General features: G+C 45.3%; 1 protein-coding gene across 8 annotated transcripts in view; it reads left to right on the top strand.

The window, feature by feature from the left end:
• Nucleotides 1-20,164, top strand: part of ZNF385A (zinc finger protein 385A) — a 483,068-nt gene that overhangs the window by 256,355 nt on the left and 206,549 nt on the right. For 5 of the 8 annotated variants that reach the window (XM_078688401.1, XM_078688410.1, XM_078688394.1 and 2 more), the window contains one exon: nt 8,237-8,329. In XM_078688401.1, coding sequence (XP_078544527.1) covers nt 8,237-8,329 — 93 coding nt within the window. The remainder of the gene's footprint in view (nt 1-8,236; nt 8,330-20,164) is intronic. The other 3 variants (XM_078688451.1, XM_078688443.1, XM_078688419.1) reach the window with 1 other exon arrangement.

Below are 20,164 nucleotides of genomic sequence, written 5' to 3'. Positions count from 1 at the left end.
TTTTGCACTCACATTTTCACAGTGTATGTAACTGGTGAAAAAACGCATATTTCACACTGGTCGATCAGTGCAAATGAAGGCGCAAAATTACATGTTTTTTCAACAGCGGTCCATCTGTTTCCTAGTGCGACATCACCAGGCTCAGTCTGTTTGGGAGGGAGGGGAACAATCCAAAACCGAGAACAATTTTGTGTGTGTAAAAGGCCGCTTTATTGAAACAGGTGCATATCACAATGTCCAACCAAGGCAACTGCCTTACAAACTAAAACCTCTTTATACATAAAATAACTGATCCCCCGTTTCCCCCCCCGCCCCTACGATCCCCACATCAAATCCGTCACCTCACCAATAACATATTAACATTACATAACAAGCACATTACACAGTATTGCATTTACATATCCTGCCCTTCAAGGAAACCTAAATCCCTACCCGTCTTTCTACAACTGTAACTACCAAACATCTAGTCTAAACTTAGCCTACCTGCCTATCCTTTCTCTGCCCTGCACACAAACTTCCAACACTTAAGTAAAAACTTCTGCCAATCTTGGCCAACTTTTTACAACCCAGCCTGCACCTGTTCCAAGAGACGATTATACAAAATTCTCCAAACCCTTACGCTCCTGTCACCACAAAACCTGGCCTAAACAAAAATAGCTGAAACCCCAAATTAACATCCCAAAAAAGCCAAAATATAGGGTGGGAGGGAGAGACAAAAAACGCTAAACTACCTCAAACGCTCCCAGCCACCAGGTCACCAAACCTAAAATGGTGGCTGGGAGCACACCAAATCCCCAATTATACCCTTGGGCTACAAAACTTAATTGGGCTACAATTGGGCTATTCCCAATGTAGCCCAATGCACAGAATTGCCGGTACTGGCCCGCCCCTTCCCCTCCCAATCTGCCCGGGGGCAGACCTTGCGGTTTTTGGCTGCCCCCCAAACCCTTGTGGCTTCCGGTGGGACCGGACATAGCTAGTGTGAATAACTTTGAGGTATTTAACCTAGGCAAGATCACATGGAAATGCACAAATGCACAATCAGTGTGCATTTACTGTAGCTTCTGTGCCACAAGCTGTGCGTCTCCAAGGTCGGGAACTAGCAGTCGGCGTGCCATAAACTGTGACGGCACCAGTAGGGTTGATTTCTCTAGGCATTAACCACAATCGCTGTTGGCGTAGCATTGAGCAGCCAATAACCGCTTTGAGGTCACCTGGGAGAGGGCACACTCAACCAGTGGCAACCAGGGCTCGAGCGTTGTGACATCACTGGGAAGCGGACCGCCTTGTGTACCAGAGATGATCATTGTCGCACCTCTCGGGCACTAATGTCTGTTAATGCAACCAGTCCAGAGTTTGTGGCATCACTGCACACATGGCACAGCCAATGTTTCATTACGTACAGCACAACAAAGCCAGTGCTACACAACATCTGGTGCGATCTGCCAAAGCCGCGCACCAAAACCTGTTATCGAGGATCGCTGGGCCCCAACCGTCTGCAGCACATCCATGACCTGTGAGTTGGGCGCAGCTTAAAACAAATGTACCCCATTTGGATCAGGGGCGTAACACAGGCCCCCACAGCCCCCGTGGTGCGGGGGGCCCAAGCTCCAGGGGGCCCCCTCGGCACTGCACTCTGGGCGGAGAGCTCCTGATAGAGCCTGGAGGAGGGCCCTCTATGTACCGTGCAGGGAGGCCCCCTCAATTTTCGTTACGCCAATGACTGGGATCTTGCGTCAGAGCCTGAGCGCGCAGCTGCGGCGGCGGCAGAGACTCTTGGGTCTGAGGCTGACGAGATCTTGGAACCGGAAGACCCGCAAGAGAGGGCCCAGGGCACGCCAACACTTGAAAGGCCTGGCCTGGGAGACATTTTGTAAGGAAGAAAACCCTGCACGCCGTGTACCGCGGGCTGAATTTGGATTACAATGTTGTAGTGCGGAAACTCTACAATCGTATGTTTCAGTGCTTGATCTTCAAGAGCTGTAAACTGAATCCATCCCAATTAACAACCTGCTTTCCCATTTGCTTCTCTCCTCCTATCTCATTTTTTTCTTCACTGTCTCTCCTCCCACTTGCCCCCACTACCCTTCCAATCACTGCCCCGCTCTCTTTCCACCTCTTTCTGTCTTCTTTACCCTCCACTCACCAGTGGCATAACGCAAACAATGAGGCCCCCCCCTATCCCCGTAGAATGTGATAAGGGTCCACTAAGTCTCTCATTTTTCACAGATATTCGTTGGGTTTGGATTGAGTGGAGGGGGGGCTTGAAGGGGTTGCCCCCTCCTCCCCGGCGGGCTGTCCTCTTGCACTGCAGGGGCATGCGTTACGCCCCTGCCACTTACATCTTCCTTCCTGTGCCGTTACGCTCCTCCCATTCAACCGGTATCCTTGTCCTCATCCATCTCTCTCCCTGTCTCTCATCCCTCCTTTGTTTTTTTGTCCCTTTGCCCTCTTCTGTCGCAATGCCTGCTCACTCTTCCATATCTATATCTATATATCTAAACTTTCTCATATATATATGTATATATTACCTACTGGCGGTCGCCAGTTGGTAGTTATAGTTAGGATCGTTTTCCATAGGAAATCCGCAACATTCTATTGGGAATAACTTTGGCGCCGAATGAGGGATCTGCCTGTAATTTTCCTTAACTTTGCCTCGCTGCGCTCCGCTCCTTCCCTGAAAGTTTCGGGGGGATCCGTCAAGCGGGGGCCGAGATAAAAGGAGGGTCCCAAAACGTGTTTTCCCCATGTTAATTTTCATAGGGCGGTTGGACTCACTTTTACCCCGAACGGCTGAATGGATTTCCACCAAACTTGGCAAAATTGTAGGGACTGGTACCCCGATGTGCCTTTGCTATGTCTCAAGATATATGCTCCAGTGGTTTTTACAAAAATTAACTTTGAAAAAAAATATATTGGGCTACATTGGGCTATATATATGTTAGAGCCCAAATGTAGCCCAATGTAGCCCAATGTAGCCCAAAGATGGCCACCAGAGACAAAAAAAAACCAAATGTAGCCCAAATATCAGCCAGATGTAGCCCAACTATAGCCCAATGACAGAATGTCCCAGAGTGTTCTAAAGAACAACTAGAGCGCTAACAGTCTTACTTATGACAAAAGTATGGCACACCTGAAGTCATCTTGATTGGAATAAAGTGTTAACACTTAAAACATTTAATTTGCAAAGGAACAAAATGAGGGGGGTCATTTTGCCATAGAAATTATGATTAGTGCTGAAGAAAGAAAAATTAGGGCACATTTTGAGTGACTTCTCAAATCCTCTTATATTTCATTAAAACAATTCTGATATGCAGTCTCCCAAGATGGCCACCAGAGACAAAAGAGCCCAAATATAGCCCAAATATCAGCCAGATGTAGCCCAACTATAGCCCAATGACAGAATGTCCCAGAGTGTTCTAAAGAACAACTAGAACGCTAACAGTCTTACTTATGACAAAAGTATGGCACACCTGAAGTCATCTTGATTGGAATAAAGTGGTAACACTTAATACATTTAATTTGAAAAGGAACAAAATGAGGGGTTTCATTTTGCCATAGAAATGTTATATATATATATATATATATATATATATATATATATATTCACTGAAAAAACCATAGGTTTCACACCAGTTATAGTTAGGAATTAGCATTTAAAAAACCTATCAAATTCACTGAAAAAACCATAGGTTTCACACCAGTTATAGTTAGGTGGAAATTTTACTCGCATAAAACCATTGAAATTCCCCCGTTATAGTTAGTTGGACTCACTATAACTTGCGCGTGCAATGCACTGCTGATGACGTCACATATTACATCACTCATGACATGGTCAGTGACATCACTCATGATATCACTGATGACATCTCAAATGACATCACTGATGACATCATCCAGTGAATGTGTATCTTTCTGAAAAATAAATATTTTTATATATGTATATCTAAAGGTTGATGGAAGAATAAATGGGTAAATAAATGTCTAAATGGATGGTTTTTTTGTGTAAAATTGATTGGTTAACTGACTTATTAAATGTATCTTAGTGAATACATATATTAGCGAGTAATGTTTAAATATTTAAATATCTGTATCTGTGTCTCACTTTGTGTATAAGTGGCTGCATGGGTTGGTGAGTAGCTACATGAGTGTGTATATGGGTTATTAGTTGTTTTTTTGAGTATCAGTATCAGTGTCTGTATGGTTCGGTGGGGGATATTACTTAGAGCACAGATGCATGAATGAGTGACTCACTATTTGTATGTATTTTGAAGACAGCATGTGTGCAAGACTGTATGGGTGGATGATTGTGTGTATGGGTGGGTTAGTGAGTATGTGTTTTTATAATTGATTGTTTAAGAGAGTAAATATGTTTCCGTTTCTGTAGAAGTATGTGTAGTGGTGTGTATATAGCAGTATAATCAAGTAAATGTTTTTTTGATAGTTTATTTGCATGTGTGAATTTGTGTGTGAATAACTATATGGATGAGTATTAGTGTGTAACAGGATGTATAGGTGTATGAGTACATATGATGAGTAAGTACATGCATGAGTGACTATATAGAACTGTTGGTGAATGAGTGGATGTGTATGTAGATGTTTGAATTACCTAATAAGTTGTTGTAATTGGTATTGGTTTCTCCTTTTTTAAGAAAATGTTAGTTTCTATTTTTGAATGTGTGTGTCAAAGGTTATTTTATGCTGATAGGAGGTCTGCCACTTTGTCACAAGGATGTTGTCATCAGTGATGTCATTTGAGATGTCATCAGTGATGTCATGAGTGATGTCACTGACCATGTCATGAGTGATGTAATATGTGACGTCATCAGCAGTGCATTGCAGGTGTCGCCCTGATCGCTCGGAAAGATCTCCCTTTTCAGCCTCTTATTTTTCCGCCTATTGGCTCCTCAGATTTCCTAGTTGTCCGTTCACCCTCCCTTAATGTACCTCTCACGTGTTTACTTATGTACCGTCCCCCCCAACCCTCTCAAACCTTTCTTGCTGGGTTTCAAGAGCTTGTGGCCACCCTAGCGGTTAATAACTCCTCCATTATGGTGCTAGGTGACTTCAACTTCTGGCCTTCTGACCCAGCTGAATGTTCCACCTCCAAAGAATTTTCCGATACTCTACGATCGCTCAACTTCATCTCGCATGTCCTCTCCCCTACGCACACTCAGGGCCACATCCTCGACCAGATCTGGTCCCTTAACTGCCCCATTGCGTCTCTTTCCATTTCCCCCTGCCTCTGGTCTGACCACTCCTTGATTTCTTTTTCCTCACAATTTGGCCCACCCACCAAGCCCTCGCATCCCAAGAACCTCTGGGTACGCTCCTGGGGCCGGGTGGACGCGGCCTCTATAGCCTCCTCTCTCTCCTCTTCCAGTCCAGACCTATCTGGTCTGTCTATATCAGAACAAGCCGACTCCATCAATTCCTGGCTACTATCAGGCTGCGACTCTATCGCACCGCTCAGGCGAGTTTCCTCCAGACGTACGAATGATTCCAACCGCTGGTTCAACGAGGAACTAAAGGCTCTAAAACTTACAGTCCGTCACGCCGAACGGGCCTGGAGACGACAATACTGCCCCATCCTCAAAGCCCAGTACACCTCCCTTCTGTCGCAATATAAAAAAACTATCTTGACTACCAAAACGGACTACTTTTCCTCGAAAATCCTAGTCACTGAGAACCAGCCCAGAGAAATTTTCTCTATTGTCAACAAACTCGCTTACTCTGACAGAACCACTCTCAAACCTTCCCCGTCACAATCTTTATGCGACTCCTTGAATACTTATTTCCTGGATAAAATTGCAAAAATCAGAGCCAATATCCTCCCCCCTTCTCCCTCCTTCCTTAATCCGTCCCGCCCGCCTCTAGAGGCTCGTCTTAACTCATTCCCTCTTCTAACGGAAGAATCCTTTCTTTCCCTTCTCCCTCTGGTTAAATCAGGGTCTCCACTTGACCCGTGTCCTGCCCATATTCTCAGTCACATTTTCACGAAATGCCCATTACCCCTGCTCACTTTTCTCAATTGCTCCCTGTCACAGGGCCTTGTTACCCCTACTCTCAAAACTGCTATAATTCTCCCCATTCTCAAAAAGCCTGGTGCTGACCTCTCTACTCCCGCCAACTATCGCCCCATTTCTTTGCTCTCCTTTTTAGGGAAAGTTCTGGAGCGACACGTGACCAGAGTACTCACCACCTACGTGGAAGAAAACCGAGTTTTAGCCCCCCCGTCAGGCCGGATTTCGCCCTGCTCACTCTACCGAGTCAGTAGTGTTATCTGTACTTGACAACCTTAGAGAAGGAATGGATACCAACCTTCCCCAGGCCTTGGTCCTACTCGACCTTTCCGCCACCTTTGACACGGTGGACCACTCCATCTTACTTTCCCGTGTCGGGGCGGCGGGGGTCGGCGGTTCGGCCTTGGTCTGGCTGTCCTCCTTCCTTAGTGACCGCACCCAAGCGGTGCGCCTGGGCGACTTCTCGGCCGATCCACGGAAGGTTCTATGGGGTGTCCCACAGGGCTCCTCTCTTTCCCCACTACTATTCAACCTGTATATAGCCCCCCTCATCTTTGCTCTTCAGCAACTGGAGGTATCCATATTCAATTATGCAGATGACCTCCAGCTCATATTCCCTCTATCTCACTCCCCTGACTCTAAAACTAATTTTCAATCTACTATGATCTTTATCCGGGACTGGATGAATTGCAACCACCTGAAATTAAACCCAGATAAAACAGAGCTGGTTTTGACAGGTGGTTGCACCAGTCCCTGGTCCCCCCTCTTTTGGCCCTCCTCCCTTGGTCCCCCTCCATCCCCTTCCTCCTTCGTCAAAACGCTTGGCATTAAGCTCAATAACCAACTCACCTTGCACTCCCAGGTAAGCTCGGTGGTTTCCTCTTCTTTTCTTCTCTCCGTACCATTCGTAAGGTTTCCCGCTTCTTCTCCTTCACTGCCCTTAAATTAATCGTACTAGCTATGGTCGTCTCTCGTTTAGACTATGGCAATGCCCTATACTACGGCATGCCTGCCTATAACGTACGACGACTACAGCTGGTTCAGAACCAAGCCGCCCGCTTGGTTTACAACCTGTCCAAATCTCATCACGTCACCCCCTCTTAAAATCCCTGCACTGGCTCCCCATCCGTGAGCGCTCCCAGTTCAAGGTGGGTTGCCTCACTTTCCAGGACCAGCTAGGCTCCGCTCCTGCTTTCATCTCCTCGGAGATTAAATCCTATGCCCCCGCCAGGGAACTACGCTCTTCCTCCCAACACCTCTTGATAGTCCCCCGTTTTCGCCGTAAAAAACGGGGAGGCTCAAAATTCTCCACACTTGCCCCCACCCTCTGGAATTCCCTCCCAGCCCACCTCAGATGCTCTACCCAATACTCTCTCTTCAGAAAGGCGTTAAAAACCTTTCTATTTTCTAAAGCCTTCCCCCAATAATTCTCTCCCATGTCCCCCTTCTGTTTTTGCCTCTCAAGGCTTCAGCAACTGTAGCGCCATGAAACCGCCAGGTGTACGCGCGCTTTAGAAATAATTTAAAACTCAAAACTCAAACTCCTCTGTCCGTTACTGACGAGTCCCAGAAGCACACAGGCTCCCCTAAGCCAATCACAACACTACAATGCAGCGTTGTGACTGGTCTGAGCTCCGTGGTTTGGCGCTCAGATGGGGACAGGGAGCCTCTGCATGTTCCTCAACAGGCTGTGCATCACATCCTGGTGGGGAACATGCAAAGTGCACATGACTGTTTGGCCGACCCAGGCGACCGGCCAGGTAGTAGTCATGCGCACTTAGTGTGCCCAAACCACTCTTCCCCCTGGAGCCACCAGCCTCGACCCACCCTAACGCAGGCTCGCAGAAATGAAAAATACAATTATAATATGTTGTTATTATCATTTTATTTTTCCCTTTTCTACTGCTCTGAGAGCAGTGGGGCGACGCCTTAGCAAAGGAGGCGCCCCTGGGTACATATGCCAGAAGTGAGGTTCTTATATTGGCGGTGAAGTTCCTAATATATTGGTGGCAAGGTTTGTTTTATATTGGCGATAAGGATTTTATTTATGGTGATGTACATATATCAGTGATGAGGGTTTTATTTTTTGGAACTGAGGATCCTTGACTTTGGTGTTGCAGCTCTCTTTGGCGATAATATTTTACATTATAATGTTGGTTAACATATTTAATTGATAAAGACTCTTGAAACTAAAGCTATTCTTTTCTCCACAGAACAGATACAGCCCAGGCAGCTGTGGTGCAAGCTTCCCCCACAGCACCCATCCAATGTGCCTGAACCCTACGCTGGAGGGACCACATCTGAAGGTGAGAGGGGGGCCCCTCCTGCATAGCTTCAGCTTTTTTACACTGTTCACATTTACCAAGCTATGGGGAAGTATTATGGCTTCATTCTTGCATGTCATTCGAGAGAACATTATTGTCTACATGCCACTTTCATTGCCTCAAAGTCGCCCTCTCATGTTGTTGAGGTCACTTTAATGCAATCTTGGATTTGAAGCCATTTAGTTCTTTGCCGCCCTAAACTTGGGGCTTGACCAATAAGACACCTAAAGCCACTGCTCACTTGGTTAAGACTTCAGGCAGGATGGCACCTCCTTTTATCCACCATCACTCCTTTCAATTCAATGCTCAGATTTTCTTCATCTTGGTCAGCCTCGGACCCCGTGAAAGATGTTCTATCACGGGTGGCTCTCAGCACACAGGAACCAACACAACATCCGATGTCGACCTTTTGTGACCAATAATCTTTGCCCTGTATGGTGACTAGAATCTGCAATTATTTCCTCAATTATTTTGTGATGTTCTGGTTTGCCTGCTTGTGGTAAAGTGCTCCACTTTCTGTGGCCAAGTAAGTATCTGCAATCAAGCAATAAATGACTAAGAGGGTACAAGAGCTAGAGCTTAAAAAGAAGACCGCGGCTGACATTGACTTTGTCCCCACGAAAATGTTTGTAAGTCCAGATACATTTTAGGACCCTAAGGCCGAGGATTCCATCGAAGGGGTAGATATAGATGGTAAACATTGGTCCGTTATGTCCAGCCATGGGAAAGAGGAGGTTGGCTATCGCCTTCGTTGTCACCTTGTTGATCTAGGTATTGATTTTTCTTTGGGGATAAGGTTCTCAACGGGGAAGATCGAGTTCTGCTTTCCGTTATCCATGCTGTTTTGAGTGAGCAAATCTGTGAGGAAGGGACTTGCAGCTTCCCTCAAGAGATGGGTCCTCCCAGAAGAACAAGCTTCCATGTTGTCTTTGTCTTCAATGAGAAACCCTACTTCAGTATGTTCATTGTACTGGTGGTGCGGTTTGGGTCAGGCAGCAAATGGATAATGAGACTGGTTTAGGAAACTGGGTTTAGTTACAAAACATATTTGTAAACACCAAGAAGACACACACATATATGGGATGTGCACAGACTACCAGTTCCTAGAACAACAAAGGTTACAAGCAAGTGGGCTTGATGACCCACACCTGTAAAGTGTAAAAAAAAATCAGAAATAAAACATAAATCTCAAGGCATTAACCCTACCAAAAAAGGGGGATAAAATACTTACATTTTCAAAAACAGCTATGGGATTTTTACAGAAACAGTTCCAGGTGATACAGCATGTTAACATGCATAATGGCATGTGGCTGAAATCTGCATTTAGAAAGAAAAGATTAGAAAATGTTTGCAGGAAAACTAGGAGACCCAGTAACTAAGTGATGCTACAGAAAGGGTTTCTCAAAAGAATAAGTACTCCGTTACTGAAAAAGATCTTGCCAGTCAGTAATTTGTACCAATGGATGTACTTGATCACCACCAGTACTTATGTTTGGGTCCAAAACGTACTTGTCCTCATCGGACTTTGCACCCAGAGCAAGACAATGAAAAGCAGAAAAGGGCTAAGCAAGAGAAAGATAGGAAACCAGTGACACAGAGAGATAACAGAGATGAAAAAGAACCCACAAGAGAGAGGTAAAAAGACCGGAAGTGCAGGTGGGAGGCAGAGGTTTGAGGTGGAATCGATACTAGCCAGTCTTAGTATTTGAGAACTTGGAAATTTTGTTACACCTGTAAATGCTCCTTAAAAAAACACTGGACCCGCGGCACGCATCTTTTACACAACTTTCATATGGCTCTAAATAGGACTGCACATTACAGCGAGAGAAAAGAAACCCATACAGCGATCTAGTTGCGTGGAAACCTAGCCTTGTGATGTTTTGGTGAAAGCCAACTGGGAACGCACAAAGGAAGCAATTAATGGCAAAGGACCCAGCTGGGCAAGAACACTGGGAGCTGGGCTTGGCAAGTACCAGCCGCTTCTTAAACATAGGCAGGATAGCAGCGGAAGTAAGTCATGTGGCTCACGTGCAAGCGACTGCGATAAGGCAACTGCAACAATCTGAAGGTTAAATAACAAGAGGGTTTAGGGAAAACATTCAGGAGACGTGATCTAGTGTGTAAACGGGTGATCTAATTCTATATCTAATACTTAAAGTCAAATTGTGTAATTCCAGATAAATCACTCCATGCGTTTGTGTATGAAATTGTTGGTATATGTTATATATATCAAGTCAAAAACAGATTACTGATTTCTGTAATCTTGTCTCTGTTGAGCCACATTCACAGTAATGTACTCTGCAAAGGACCTCGTGTTCAAGATGCTACTTCCAATGTAAGAATTCTGTTTGTGAAGGCTTCTCTACTCCTTGGACCTAGGGCTGTACTCTGTCAGATAGCTATAGTAAATTTAATTTAAGAGACCAAGCAGACCTCGCATCTGAAACTACTTATTTTGTGTGGCAAAATAAGAATCCCCAAAGGTTGCCATACACTACCTCACAGGGAATCCAAGATCTGTACCAGGCTGGGAGCCATTTAAAAAGAATTTTAATGAAGGTACATGTCAGAAAAATCCATAGGACACTAGAAGACCTTCACACCAGTATAGCCCACTTAACCAGCGAGAATACCGCGCTGTGGGCAGATTACTCAGTAAGGTCTCATCACCCAGAATCTGGTATTGCGCTCACGCGAGTGCGAGCGCACTATTTCATGAGGACAAATAATTAAATTAGATTGCACGAAGGTCCACATGGTCTGCACTGCTGATTCATAGTTCTTTGCAATGCTTTGTGGACCACGAGCAGTTTGCAATGGATGTAATACTCTCCTAGAAACCATACAGAAGGGAACACATTCGATGTAAGGCGTGCACTTCAGCATTCGAGCAGTTGCAGTCTGCAAAAACTGAACACGCGTCAGTTTGAACCTTGGTATTTAAATCATCCTAGATGAAAGACACAATTCATTAGCATAAGAGCAGATTTGATTTTGTAAATGTCTATCAACACTTGCGACCACAAAATCTGCATACCTTTAGCTAGCAAACGTTGTGCTTTTTTATGATCTTGAGTCCCAACAAAGAATGGGAGCTCATGGTTTACTTGGCCAAACCCGAGGCGGCTTTCAGAATCCACAATTCTTTACCCTTCCTATTGGGAGCTTATATTTGATTGGAACATCTCCATCCTTCACTTTACTGCCAATTTACTCGCCTTCGCAATAAGCAGTGTGCTGAAAGTGGGTTCTTGCGTTCTCTATGCCATAGACACCCAAGCTTCACCTCGCCGCTAGCCCCTTGGCATACTGTAAAGCATCCCGGTTGATTGTGTTCCCTTTCAGAGTGCATGTGGTTTAGGAACTCAAGCTGAACTGTAACGTTTGAGTAAGGACCAAGAGGGAAGTGGATATAGTAAGACCTTGTCTGCAATGGCACAGATGAGATTAAATATGATGGAATGGAATCCTGATGGAGTTATCACCTGCGGTTACGGTTGATTTAAAATATAAAAGGTGATGAATGGAAGTTACTTAGAGTTGAGCATTGGCAGAGTCTGCCCTGTTCCCAAAGCTGCCTCCAACTAGCAGTCAGAGTTCTGTACTCGTTGTACTAGAATGTGAAACTAATATCTGTGTTTTGTCAGCACACCAGTGCATTTCAGTTCATATCTCTCAACTAAGTCCCCTGCAAAATGTCCTATACATTTAAAAGGGAGCATCCCACCACCCCGTGAAATCCCAGACGGCGAAGCTGAGGGGATCCCAAGGTCATCCACTGGCAGCCAAATCCGGAAGCAGGTCCTCAGCTGAAAAGCCCCTAACTATGTACCTGAGCAGTACGTTCTTGAGCCACAAGACAAGGTTAAATGTGAAGACAACTGATCGATGCATCATGCCACTGGCATTCTGTCTTCTTTCATTGACTGAGGATGACTATTAACCCTTCACTTCTGGACAGCGTCAGTCGTATGTGCAGAAAGCGTAACTGAGGTTATAGTAATCAGAAACCTTAAGTTAATAGCATGGACATGGCCAGGGGCAGCTCCTCCACGTGGGCATTGGAGCTTCACCCCACTGCTTTCGCACAGTGCGAGAAGCAGAAATGTAAAATGGTATTTATTCCATTGGCGAGAAAGCAGAAAAAGGGTATACCTGGTTGGGTGTGGGCGGGTCAGGGAGGAGTGGCTAGCCCAATGTTATGGGCTCTCACTATTTGGTCGGCCCCAGGGCCGACCAAATCAGTAATAGCGCTCTCTGTTTTCTTAATGTAGGTTGCTGCGCAGCCTGCATGAAGAAAACGGCCTCCCCGTAGATGCCTGTAAGGACGGCGTCCTAGCCAATTATAACTTTGCCATTGCAGATTGTGATTGGTTTAGGGGAAGAGAGGGAGGCTGCCTGCTTCTGCTTCCTGTGAGCAGAGAGCAGGAGACACAACAAGACGTGGGAGTCCGGGACCGGAGGCGAAGGTAAGTTTTTAAAAAAATTACATTTTATTAAATTAACCCCCACCCCTCCCCGCGCGGCCCCCATTACCCCCACCCGCGATTCATTTTGGCCGTGACTGGGCATGGCCACGCTCTTCCATGTTTCTTAGAAAGGAAAGAACAGGTATGTGATGGGAGTTCTTCAGAAGATCGCCACGCTTATTTATTGACTTACGGAGTGATCACGCAAGAGCCTTTTTAAGGAGCTATACAACTCATGCAGCAAATGACTCAGGATTTTCAGATGTCCCTCCTACGAGCAGTCCTGAAAATAGCAGCATGTTGATGAAGCAGTCAGGCCACCATTGTGCGCACCTCAGAAATACTGTTGATTTGTGACAAACAATTTCTTTACATAGTTACAATGTCATACCGATTCAGAAGAATCTTCTCAAGGGACTCAAATGTCAATTCTGAATCTGGTTTCTTACCGGAGGAAGAAACTATTGTGCTTGGGCATCAAGGTGGGGCCAAGTAGGATGGATCCAAACCAGGTTTTTCAGCATAAGCACAATTATTTGTATGTAGTTTTTTTTATGTGGCTAACCTGAAAATATGGCAAGGATCAGACCCTTCTTCACCTGCATAGGAGACTCCTCCAACAGGATATGCGATGGGAGTTCAGCCTCAGAACTGGGTTTTCTTCTTTAATGGTCACCTCTAAATGCCTTAATGCCTGCCCACCCCAAGCTTCTCTTGTGTTGACTCCAGCAATAGTCTTAAATTATGGCTACTTCTGAGATGTCGCAGTTATCATGGCAGGACACACTCAGTCTTCAGGAAGAGCTTAAGACCTGGCTTTTCGGCTAACTCAGAGCTGCATTCCCCGCCCCCAGTACCTTGAGACCTTCACTGGTGAGTAGCACACTTCACAATTCTCTGGTTGATTGATTGATTGATTGATCGAAGGGGCATTATTGTAGCAATCAAAGGCTTCTGCTGTCAAAGGGACCCAATATTTCCTGGTATTTGATAACTTGCATCATCGTATATCTTGGACATCAGACACGGTGCAGAGTAGAATACTATTATGAGGCACTTGAGCCCAGTAGGTTACGGCAGTAGAAACCAAAAAGATGAGCTCAGGACTCCTGTACATATTTCACAATATGCTTTTTTTTGCTGTTTAATTAAAACTAAGGGCCTATTCTCACACTTTAGAGGCATGTGCGAAGATATGACGGGGAAGGTTAGTTTCTCACGTAGGTGAATACTTTAAAGGGTTATCACAAGACTTCCAGGATCTTCATGGTGAGGAGATAACTTGAATCAAGAGGCTTCCTTATTGTTTAGCCTTCAAGATGAGCTCTTTATTTTGGGTATTGCATCTGGCGTAGAGGATGGTACTGGGCCCACTGTCAGCTTCCACCTAGAGGACACTCAACACCCATTTAGGGTATCTGAATAATACTGATATTGATTGCTTGCTCAATCTGTCCAAAAAACACGAAGAACATCTCTACCCACCCCAACCTCCTGATAAGACTTAAGCAATGAGTTAACTCAACTGTAAGAAATTAGAGAGAAGAATGAGATGGACCCTACCTTACCCGAGACTCGAGGGGTGATGGAGGGCTGTTCCCATATTATCCATCCCCTTTAATATCTGTGTGCACCTATGGTCTCTATTTTTGAAATGCTCTGTCATTCCTACGTTGGTTATAAGATACCCAAATACCTCGGAAGAAGGATGGTGTGACAGTCTAACAGAATTATTTAGGGAGATGCCTGGGTACCATTAGAAAATAGATGGCTGATAACTAATTACAACTATGTTCCCGAATACTAGAATCACCCCCTTTAGCCCAAACAAAATGAAAGTCTGGGCATTGGCGGCTCCACCACTAAGGCGGAGGAGCATCGCCCCACTGCTCACAGAGCTGTGGAAAAAGGAAAAATGAAATGATAATGACAAAACGTTATTATAATTTTATTTTTAGTATGGGCTACTGGGCCATGTTAGGATGGGCACGGTGGGGTTACAGGGAGGAGGAAATATATATTCACCATACGTGCACATGACACTTTGGCCGGCTGTCTTGGCTGGTCAAACAGTCATGCACACTTAGCATTTCTCTACCTGGTTGTGTTGCACAGCTGGGTGGAGAACAGTCCCAAGGCTCCCAGGCAGTGTCTGAGCGGCCAAACAGGCTGCTCAGACCAATTGTGACGCAGCTGTCTTCTGGTGACACCAGTGTTGGGATTTGCTTAGGGGAGCCTGTCTGATGCCGGGAGCCAGAAAAAGAAAAGGATGAAGGAGAAGCTGCGACCGTTATCAGGTAAGTGATGCATTTTATTTTCTTATCCTCTGCCTCCTTACCAACCAGTTCTGTATCAGCCGCCACTGAGTCTGGGGACCTTTCCAAATATTTTTCTATCATGATTTTCAGCACTAATTTAAAAGTGCTGAAATCTGATACAACCAATTGTTGCCCCTTAAGGAACAAGCCCGAGAGATAGTTTTGGGAAATGCAGAACCTAAGGCAGATTCAGCCTAGTTTTCTTAACCCCTTCGCCGCAGGGCTAATCCCCCGGGGTGCGGGGGCCGTGCGCGGTGCTCATGACGAGCTGAGCTCATCATGACCACACCCATTTTCATAGAACGCTCAGCACAGCGGGGGAAATATCCCGGCGTGGGAGCGCCGCAGCGGTTATGACGAGCTCAGCTCATCATGAGCACAGCGCCACTGTGCCTCATGATGAGCTGAGCTCGTCATGAACACCGATGGTGTTAAGGCTGGCAATGTGACAGCGATAGGGGCCTTTACCCACTCTCGACTCGACTATGGCAATGGGCTATACTCAGCCATACCCCAACATCTGATTCAAACGTTACAGGGCGTACACTCTTGCAGTAACGATATGGAGGTGTCCCTGAAGATCATGTATCGGGTCCCCCTTGTTTGCTCCACTCGCTTCCGGGTTACTCTTTAACGTGGAACCCATAAAAGCCCAACGTGAAACTCTCCTGATTACCTATACACAAATACCTTTTCCTTACATTGTTGTGTCTAATTAACTGGAACTCCTAGAATGCTCTGATCCCCCACCTCAACTCAAAAATAATAAAACATGGAAACAAGCTTCTGGGGCACGTTGCCTGCTTTTGGTGCTCTCTGCCTCTTAGTGTGAAGCAAATTGCACTGTGCTCTTACTGAAGCGAAAAATACATATTTTTACTTGACTTTACTTTTACTTGATATTTACCTGGCTTAATGCATTTGATCCAAAGCTAACTGAAGTCCAGGACCTAGAGCCTTTAGGGTGACCTTTAGTGTGCCGTACAGTTCTTTTCATTTCTTCATTCACTATCATTTTCCACTCTTCACAATCAATGGCTGCCATTTGCTGTTCATAGTTGGTCTGTGCCAATCGCTGGCTGTCCCTTGTCTCTCGCTGGCTACTGGTTGCCTTTTAGCATGTTAATCTTGCTGATCACTGTATATAATTGTGTGTCACTGGGTACTGTATTACTGGCTACTTCTTACGTCTCTGGCTACAATCCAATAATCACTACATGCCCTTTGGCTGAGTTTTTCATGGCAACCAGCAGCGGCTAGCTTTTGTCTACAGAGCTCCGTCAGTGCACCTCAACTAGTGGGGACTACATGTACCCCTGTACTGAATGCCTCCAGAGCCACTGGCTGGAGTCAAAATGTAACCTTTTGCCTATAGACCATCCCACCCGGTGTGCAGGGGTACATTTCGGTGGGGCTGAGGAGCAGAGGTCAGGAGAAACGTCAGCTGCGAACCCCTTCCCTTTGTCTTTTTATTTCTCCCCGCAGTATTGCTTGCCTCAAGGCTCAGCATTCCACCAAGATTTTGCAATCTTCTGTTATTTTCCCCAGAGTCTGGGTTGGGAGACATTCCTGAAATATCAAATTTCCCTTGTTTGGATTCCTTGGAATGGGATGACTGATTTCTAGCTGTTTTCCGTAAGACTGATGCGCATCAGCTGGCTGGCGGAGTGGCCTCAGTGTGCTGGATATTGCAGGAGCCCCTTGGGGTTATTTTTACAAATCCTTTTCTCTAATGCGTGCACTGTTCCACTGACTGCTCGTGGACGCGCCTTGGGCTGAAGTGGAGAGGAAATGGCAAAGGATGTTTACAGGACCCATGGAAATCAGAGAAGGGCACAGAGAACCGAGGGGAGGCGAGGAGAGAGCATGGTGTAGAGCCCAGGGTGGGCCAGGGGTGTTTTAAGGATTTTGGGGGCCCTAGACCAAGCATATTTTGGGGGCCCGTGTTCCGACCAGCTTTGAATTTATGATCCAATTTCAGCTCATTCAAGCCCTCTGTGGCCAGGTCACTCACTGAGAGTGCACAGGTGCCCTCATCCAAATTCTAAATGTGTTTATATCTAATTTTCGGAGACAGTGATGTGTGTTTTCAATATTGATATACAGCAGCAGCTCACTAACGCTACTACAAATAATCTCTATGACCCCCTCCCATTTCTCATATCTGAGGTCCCGTTTTGATCTAAAAGAAACTTTTTTTGCCCATTATGGCTAAAACACAAAAACAACATTTCTCTGCAGAATGTCTGTAATAGACTCACACATCACCCACATTAAAAATAAATTAAAGGAAAACCGCATTTAAACAATCTGTTTAAGAATTATTCAAGGCCATCAAGGAAACATTCTCTGCAGAATAGAGGTGGCTCTATCAGGGGGCCCCCTGAAAGGTTGGGGCCCTGGGCCAGCGCCCACTTTGGCCCTGCCTTAAAACGTCTCCCGGTAGGCACAGGAGCATGGAGACTGCCAAAGAGGGTGGGAGAGGAGGAGGGGGTACGGGCAGACAGAAGAGACCCCTAAAGGCACATATGGGACTAAACAGGAGACAGGAGAGGGCCGGGGGAGAGGCAGAGGGCAGCAGAAGAGTCAAGGAGACACAGAAGATAGAAGAACATCCTGAGGATTTAGGGGATCCCAAAAGAGCCAAGAGTGTGGTGGTGGGGGGGAAGAAGGGGAGGGTTGATGGAATAATATAGAAGAGAAGCCTTGGTTTTCACTGTATGAAGTATGGAGGCTGTAAGAGAGCAAAGTGATAGTGCAGAAGGAATAAGTGAGCCCAGGAGGATGCATAGCGTGAACTGGGACCTCAGAGGAGGGGCGTGCACAAAAGAGATCAGAAGCGGGCAGGAGAGGCATAGTGAACTGAGCCGAGCACCAAAGAAAATGGATTCCAACAAGACCGTGCAGAGGAGACATGACGGGGGTTTTCTGGGAGGTAAAAAGAGATAATGACAACACTGACGAGTTTTGAAGGGTGACATATGAGCACATGTTTAGTATTGCCTATGGCTGCACATTTTTGGGGTACCGGAACTTAGTTTTTATCCCCCAACTTTGACCAAGAGAAAGATAGGAAAACAGTGTCGACGAGAAAAATCAGGGAAGACGAAATAACCTTCAAGAATGAGATAAGGAAACAGGAAGAGTAGGATGGTGAAGGAAAAGCTTAGCTGTGAAAGCAAAGCTTGGGCGGCCGTGGTATTTGGTACCCAAACATTTACCTGCACTGATCTCTGTCTCTAAAGTAAACTTTGGGCCCTGACATTTAATTTTTTTAAACTATGTTTGCCTTAAACACAGGTGGCAGAGTGACTAGATAAGAGTCTGTAAAATATAGCAAGAGGAAACCTACAGGACAAAGCAGAGCCCCTTTCGACGTATAACCAATGAAAGTCTCCCAGACAAAACAATGCCATGACACAGTCCATGCAGTGTGGAGGATGGAAGAGATTCTGAGAAGCATGGAGGTCTTCAAAGAGCCCTGTAAGAGGCGCTGAGGCCGGATGGTAGCTTAGGTATGGGATACAAGATAATTAAATATAGCGGAGAGCTTCTAGGTGGTGTAGAGGCCAGGAGAGAGCGCAAGCGTTCTTCATAACAGAGTGCAGACGATTACATTGCCAGGTTTTGTTATTTAGGGGTATGCAAAACGGTGCAATTTTTTTCCCAGCACTATTTTGCGAGATTCCACAAAAGGTTTGTGAAAATATGCAAAATGAGAAAGAAACATGGCATTAGAACTTTGTGGTTAGAGTAGACTATCTCAACCAAGGTCATTATAGGAAGTGACACAAGAACATCTGATATATTAACACACGTTGGAAAGTTTGATAAGGCAATGTTCTTGTGATAGCTCATGAAATAGATTCCACCAATTGGGTGCACTTTTTGAAAAGATTTGTTCTTAGAGGTGTTTTTCTTCCTGAATGATGGAAATTCTAGGAGAGAAATGTCAGTGGTCTGAAGAAAATGGCTGTCCCTTAACACCTGTTTATGAGAAAGATATCTGGTGTGAGGGAGTAAAATGTATCTAGGCTGTGCTCGGGGTGTCTGTAATCAGTCGATGGAGGGTTGAAGTTATAGCTATCCTGATTAAGCGAGACATGGAAGGTTGACGGAATACAGAGTTGTGCTGGTATTTCAAAGTGTTCATATTATAACAGAAGTATATAGTGGATCAGTAATAATGAGATCTGAACTGAACAAGAAAAGGGCTGTGGTGTCAAATAAGGTAATACTTCTTTCCATCTAAATACAACTATTTTACAAAAGGGCCTCCACTCTCTGGTACACACAGTGGGATGAACTAACTTGATTTTCAAAAAGCAGTGCCATAGCCAATGAGCCTGTCTTTTGTTATGTACAAAAAGGCTTGTTCATGTTGAGCTTGAAAAGTTGTTTTTTGGGATTAAGTGCCTGTAGACACGTGTGGGGTCATTATATCATAAACATGCGTAAGTGTGCATACTGTGAGTATGATCATTGTTTTCTGTATATGAGAAGTGGTAAAGTTGACCTCTTACTTCAGAAAAGTCATGCCACATACAATCTCACACATTGGTTTTCAGTTAATGCAAAGTTCACAAGAAAGTTGCATCACATAGTAGTGCCGCAGATTTACAAGCAGCTCCCTTAGAAGTGATTTGTGTTTATAAAAACCTGTCAATTCTTGAGGAGCATCAGTGACGTTGCACCACCATTGAATGCAGAAACAATGGAAACATCCATAGTGTCTATTGGTGTTACTCAGATACTTTTTAGGTCTCGCCTAGACAGTGAGCTTACTGCCGAGCAACTGCATTTATTGGTTCCCTTAATTGTCATTCTTATATGCTTGCTTGTATGTGGTCAGCATGTGACAGCTTGTCCTCTTTTTGTGTGCTGAACCATCCAATGGAGCATAGCTCAAGTACTTGTGTCCTTCTACTGCATCTCTTGTGGGAGCTACATATTTCTTTAGCTGGGCAAGTTTTTGGGAGTGCATCTTGTCCACATTCTTGTGCTTTAAACAGTCCTCATATGTCTACTTG

Source organism: Lissotriton helveticus, chromosome 1_1, assembly GCF_964261635.1.
Source record: "Lissotriton helveticus chromosome 1_1, aLisHel1.1, whole genome shotgun sequence".
NCBI lineage: Eukaryota > Metazoa > Chordata > Amphibia > Caudata > Salamandridae > Lissotriton > Lissotriton helveticus.
The sequence above is the reverse complement of the archived record's forward strand: the minus strand, read 5'-3'. Positions and strand labels throughout refer to the sequence as shown.